Source organism: Fonsecaea nubica, assembly GCF_001646965.1.
Source record: "Fonsecaea nubica strain CBS 269.64 chromosome Unknown Scaff65, whole genome shotgun sequence".
NCBI classification, from domain to species: Eukaryota; Fungi; Ascomycota; class Eurotiomycetes; order Chaetothyriales; family Herpotrichiellaceae; genus Fonsecaea; species Fonsecaea nubica.
Genome location: NW_019173738.1, coordinates 150,466 through 156,746, shown reverse-complemented (window position 1 = coordinate 156,746; position 6,281 = coordinate 150,466). Strand labels below are relative to the sequence as shown.

The 6,281-nt window shown below is 52.0% G+C and overlaps 1 protein-coding gene across 1 annotated transcript; it reads right to left on the bottom strand.

The window, feature by feature from the left end:
• Positions 1–650: 650 nt before the first annotated feature.
• On the bottom strand, positions 651–2,171 carry AYO20_08394 (hypothetical protein; the record flags this gene model as incomplete). Its single annotated transcript, XM_022646672.1, has 3 exons — positions 651–1,058; positions 1,109–2,094; positions 2,147–2,171. The coding sequence occupies 3 exons, from the start codon at positions 2,169–2,171 to the stop codon at positions 651–653; spliced, it is 1,419 nt and encodes a 472-aa protein (XP_022497403.1).
• Positions 2,172–6,281: the final 4,110 nt, after the last annotated feature.

Here is a 6,281-nt window from a genome sequence, read left to right as displayed (position 1 = left end):
CACAATCCTCTGACTTCTCCCTCTCCCTCTCTCAGCCTTCGCTCTGAAAGGAAAATAACAGGCAATTCTAGTAGGATCCAGCCCCTCTTGCCATGCATTACAAAATGACAAGCGGGAATTTCTTTTCCTCTCTGTACAGTATCGTGGAATCCGGCTGCTCACAATCGTGACAACCCAGTTCCGCTTCTTGCCCTTCGTCTTCAACTTTTCTCTTCGCCGTGGAGCGACCAATTCCCCTGTATTGACAACACCAAACAGTCAAAAGAAAATATGTCGACGCGAATGGGTATCCCTTGGATGTTGAACAATTTTGAACCACAGTCATAGTAGCTCAAGGAAGGTATCATGCCAATGATGACCCTGATCCCCCCATGCTTCCGTTTCCCCATTTGTACATCACAATGCTGCACACATTGTACTTTGCTTCCTCCATTTGTAAAACCACAGAAACCGCATAAACTCATAATGCATTGAAAACACTGCGGGACTTTGGACCATGCAAGAATATGGTCATACAGCCGCCTCCGAGCCAGATGAAACACTGGCAATTTTCTGCCTAGATCGCAATCATTCCTCGGCGCCACACGCTGAAAAGGTGCAGAAAGCATATTGTTGAATAAATAACTGAGGTCCGGAACATGTCGATATTTTCATCCCGGATATATGTTCATCTCAAGGCCTTTTCCGGATACTTCGATCGGCCTGGCGTGTGTCGACCTCGGATCCCATTCTTTGTGTTGGGTCGGGGGAGTGGGATGGGAGTAGCTCGCCACCGGAGTGACATATGCTCTCCCCGAGCCATATAGATCTTGCTTTGTATCCGTGGGCGAGAACTCGCTCCGCATTCTGGGGCTCGTCAAAGCTCGATCTGGGGTTTGGATGTTCAGTTGAGGCGTCGCTCCGCTTAGCATTTCGTACGTACGAGGGTCGTTCGAGAACCGTCTGGCATCCGCCGAGACAAATTCACTCTTGCGAAACAATCTTGTTCGGAAGAATTCGGCCCAGCCATGAGTCATCGACCAGCGGCCCATGAACATCAAGCACCAGAACCCGCTCAACTGCAACACTGATTAGAATGATGAGAACAGAGACAGTCCAAGAATCTTACCCCGAGGATAATCAGTACTGCCATAACCACCGCCTCTGATTTTACCAGACCGCCCGCAAGAGACAGGCATTTGTTCTTGTCTCCTTTGTTGGCCACCAGACAGGTCAGCCAACGCTGCGACTTCTGCAAAAGCTCTGCGTCGACTTTGGTGCTGTTGTCCATCGAGACAAACACCACCGAGAAAAACACAACTTCGGCGATGATGACGAGCACAATGCTGGCTCCCCGCCATTGAAGCTCAACCACTCTCTTGACTCGGCGGTAAGTTTGCCTTGCCGTCACCGTTTTCATACTCCCTTGATATGTCGGAGGCTGGGAGCTGGTATTCGTGGTTGGCTTGTCGTCGAGAAGACTCTTGACGTAAACTTGGACACAGTAGCCAATGGTGACGAATTGCAACACCAGCGCCAAGGCGGCAAAGGCCAAGAGGGGTCCCCAGTAATCTTGAAGAGCATCTTTGTGGTTGATGTGGCAGACGTTGCCAAACCGGAAGGACACTCCGGTCAGGCTGAGCGTCAAAGCGAGGCCGACAATGGGGATCAGCCACCCCAGGACCAGCGCTGTGTAGAATGATTTGTCCCCAAGCACAACCTCCCAGCAGATCTGGAGATGAAGGGCTAGGGCTCTGACGAAAACCCACATGACAATAGCCCAACCTCCAAACAACAAGAAGGCGCCGCTAATTGCGCAAGAGCCGCTTGATTTCATGTCATTGGGGGTAATTTCGTTGAAGCACTGCGCCGGTTTCGTGCCCAGCGGGATAATGAAAGCGAGCTTGATACCGACAACATCAGCCACAATGTCCAGGACGGATATCAGACCTGAACATACCTCCATAAATACCACTCCCAAGGTCAGACAGACGCTCAAATAGTGCCGATGAGTATACTTGACAGGAAGGACAGCAAATGATAGCAGTAGATATACCGACAACACAAATGCTGCCACATTTACCCAATTGGCAATTTCGGTACGGGATTCAAATCCTGAGCAGGTTCAGCATATTGATATCTGACAGCGTGTCCTGCCTCCACTTACCATCCGAATATGTCCAATCCGTCATTGGGCAGGGTAAACAGCAGGTCAAGTTGGGCTCAAGAGTAGACAAGGGCATGCAAAAACGTCCGGAGATAACTGGACTCGATCAGTCAGAGCACATGGGATGATGGTCGAGGTCGCTGAACGGGTACGTACATCCCCCTGCATGTGGGAAGAGGCTCTCTTGCAGAAACGGCACGGGGCAAGCGCCCCCAAGACCAGACGTTGAAGTCATATCGAGTTGTTTGCAAGGCAGTCAAGCCAGATTGGTCAATCCTATATTCTCATGACCGCGGTAGAGGACGTTGGGACTGGTGACGATCCGAGAGGTATTTGTGTAGGCTGGTCTCGTGATATGATGGGTGGTGGGAAAATAGAAAGGTGTGGGAGAAGAGTTGCAATGGAGGGTAGGTTGGCACGGGGGAAGGATATGAAGAAACGGAACGTTGGTCTCTCAGATTTCTCCTAGTGCTCTTTGGAAATGATGAGGGGTGGGAGAGAAAAAGTCGTCCAGACGGATCCTCAGGCGCGCACAAGAGCCGTCTTTTTGTCTTGAGAAGGAAAGTCGTCAATCAGGGCTGCCCCATGTTCAGAAGTCGAGCGAGGATTCGGCGGGGAGGGTGGCTTGCTGGAATTCGGAAAAGTGGAGAGGTACAAAGGGCCCCCTGGTCACGTAGGAAGCGATTGATGAGTGGTGGCACAGGTTCTTGAAGGACCTGGACCTGCAGCTGACTGTGAATTTGTTCGGCCTGTTGGCGTCTTGGGTTGAGCAAGGTACAGACGTCGTAGCAGCGTCCGTTCCACATGGGGGAAGGGTGTATTTGATCGCGACCGATAGTGGGGAGTGGATCCTATACCTGTGCAGTGTTGGTGGAGATAGCTGTCAGGCACCTTCAGGCACCTCTGGACGACTGGCACACGGCAAACCCATGGGCAGCCGCCGTCAGCCCAATCGCTGGGCTGAGATCCAGAGGCTGGGAAAGGAAGGAGGCGAGAGCAAAACGTCGAAACGCACAATGAGGTCCAACTCGCTGAATGAGCGAGTGGCGCGATGCATTTTCCACCGCCTTCGCCAATGGAAGGTGTGGATAGAATTGCGGACAACGGTGCCTGGGTTAGCTGCGGCCTCAGGGAGCGAATGGGCGCACAGGGCGTAATATGGAGCAATTTGACCACACAAGAAAAAGCCGATGGATGGGTATCGAGGGATTGGGTCTTGGGCCCAAGAATACGACTCTGGGAGAGTTTGAGAGTGTGAGAATTTTGGGACCAGGGTCACCGACCAGGGGCGCTCAAGTGGACGAGAAAACGAGCTAGCGAGCGAGGCTAGGGACTCCAGGAACCGCAAACGGTCCAGGGTGTTTTGTGTGCGCATATTTGGCCTTCTTTTGTGTGATGGACCAGAATGCAGGAGTCCCAAACCTCACCACCCGACCCCTGGCGAGTACCTCGTAATGCTGTCGTGCATGGAGCAGAACATCAAATCGCACCCAGGGGTGTTCGGAGTTTGCCCACTCTTTTTCATCCCGGCTGGTTGCAATCGTCTGATCTTTTCAATCTGGACATAGGGAAGAGAACCCCAGGACGAAGCAGATGAGGAGATCGCGATGATTCGGTAAGGTAGTCAGGCCTGAACACTCTACTCTGAAATCAGCAACAGGCGTCACAACCTCGAAACTTCTCAAGTGACTTTTCAGCTAGGCGTGTTTAGAGGTGCATACTCGGTGGATTCCTCGTGTTATCCATGGCTAAGGTTGACGAAGAATCGGAAGACAGGGCACGGCAGGGTCATCGAAAGTGGAGGTGGAAAGATTTGATGGACACATGGTCCGATGGAAGAGGACCAGAGGTGCAGGACGCAAGACACGAGATGTAAAGTTGGCGTGGGTATTGCCTTTGGGTGCCTGGGATCTGGGCCCTAATTACGGAGTATGTAATAATAGGTACCTGTGTAGGGCTCTAGGCCTCTGGCTCTAGAATGCCTAGGTACCTAGTAGTTCTACCCGGTACCTATAGGTGCGAGTAGGCAAGCCTGGCAGGTCTCGCCCCCAAGAAACCAAGGCGGCCACTGCCGAATCTTCGTAGATCCCTTGGTACCTCCAGTACCACAGTACCTCAGACTCACCACTACTATGTACTTTACCTACGACTCGTACTCGTACTCCTTCAAGTTCGAGATATCCTAGTCCATGAGATATCGTCCTTTGCAAAAGCCCCCGGATGCTATGACAGATACCTCGTACTCGTACGCAACGCGAATCGCCGTCTCCCTTCTGCCCTGGATCAAGGGTATCGCTTCCCTTGTTCGGGCTATCCGAACGTTCCTTAGACTCCTCAGCCTCATCCTCTTGCCTTTCTGTCCAGTGTCCCCACAAACCTCGAGATGATCTATCAGAAAAAGCACTATGATGGAGCAGGTCCTTTGGGCGAACCTGTCAGCTGGCCATTTCAGCGGCCACTCTGACAGCCGCGAATTGACAAAGTGACAGCCTGGTCAATGCAGCCAGCCACCGCCATCACCGCGCTGCCTCACTCACCGATCTTGCCCTCAGCCACTACGACTCCATTGGTCGCATGCCAGCTTTATGGGCAATTTTCCTTCACCGTTCCTTCGATATACGAGCCACTCGGCATCTCGTCTTCGTTCAGAGAAGTTCTCAAACAAGAAATCTCGGTGGAAGCCATCGGAGTTTGGGTAAGGTAGTCTGTCCACTGAGGTATACCACCTCACCTCTTCATTCGTCCCCAGGGGGGTATACAAGGTTTCACCTGGTGTAGCACCTTCAACATGCATGCTGAAAACCGTATTTTCCTGCCTTTACACCACCAACCAACTGTGATTGGGCACTTCTCGCCACGTCAACTTCCAAAAAGCACCACAGTGGTGCACGATAGACAAATCTATGCAGGTTGGGTGCATCTCTCCGGCTCTGTCCGGTTCAGAAAGTATTTCAGTGGCGAGTCTGCAGATCCTGGTTTGGACATCGACTACGAGCCCCTCGCTGACCGCTTCACTGACCCGTGATGTCCTTTCTCTAACCCACACCGACGAGTAAAAGCGAGCTCTCTGAGCCACTGGCCAAGTCCAAGGGCAGTTACGGAGTATTTCCTGGCGAGGCTGCACCATCTTTGGCACGTGGAAGGCCGGGACAACCCCCATGGCAGGCCGATAAGAGAGATCGACATCAAAAAGAGGAGGATTTGCCTCGAGATTGCTGGGAATGAGCACACGGTCTTCTCAAGCAGACGAGTAGTCATGGTATATGCAGGTATCTGGGTTCTCCGGACGACTTTTCCCGTATGAATTTTATGATTCGTCGGATTTTCCTGCGACGCCATTTCTAGCCCGACACCAAGGATTTTTCCTACATACCCAATCAAAGCCGAGATCTTCACTTTCGGATTCACATTGGTCCATGACCGTGCGTCGACCAATTTATTTCTCAGACATAGACGTACCCCGTATGTGAGCCCAGATCGACTACCAGTACGCGCCTGACTTTTGAGTCACCCGTTTAGCCGGAGCCGCCCCTCTGCGCCATGCACCTAAGGACGTAGCCGACGTACCACGGCACCGACATTGTCGTGATTCCAGAATTCACAAAAGGCCGTTGCGTCCCGCACGTTAGAGACCGACCCTCGCTTCTCACAGTACGAGCCCAAGAATCTTGGTCATGTGGATATCGACGCTCGTCTTGTGCCTTGTGACCTCTGCCTGGGGCGGAAAGTGACACATTGTCTGATTGTGATTGTCGTGACTCGCAGCCGAGCCGCCGACAGCTCTTGGTAGACCATGCTTGGGATATATCGTAGTTCATGGATTCTCTCCGGGCCAACGTATCATGTTCAACAGTATGCTGCGATGATGCGATAAATTGGAAGACGGCCGTGGAGGGGTAGGAGGGATTGTCGCGTACTCGTAAGGCCTTCAAAACCATGACTACGCAAAACCACTCGATCTCCATGAACCAAGACCTCGTTAGGGAGCGTTTAGGACTCGATCCTTCATTTATTCTGTCAGCACAAGATCTTCCCTCAGCATGCAGAATTGATCCTACCACAAATTGTTCTAGGCTTGCTTCAAACAATTCGTTGTTGACACCGATTCCACCCGGATGCTCGACAGGTGACAATG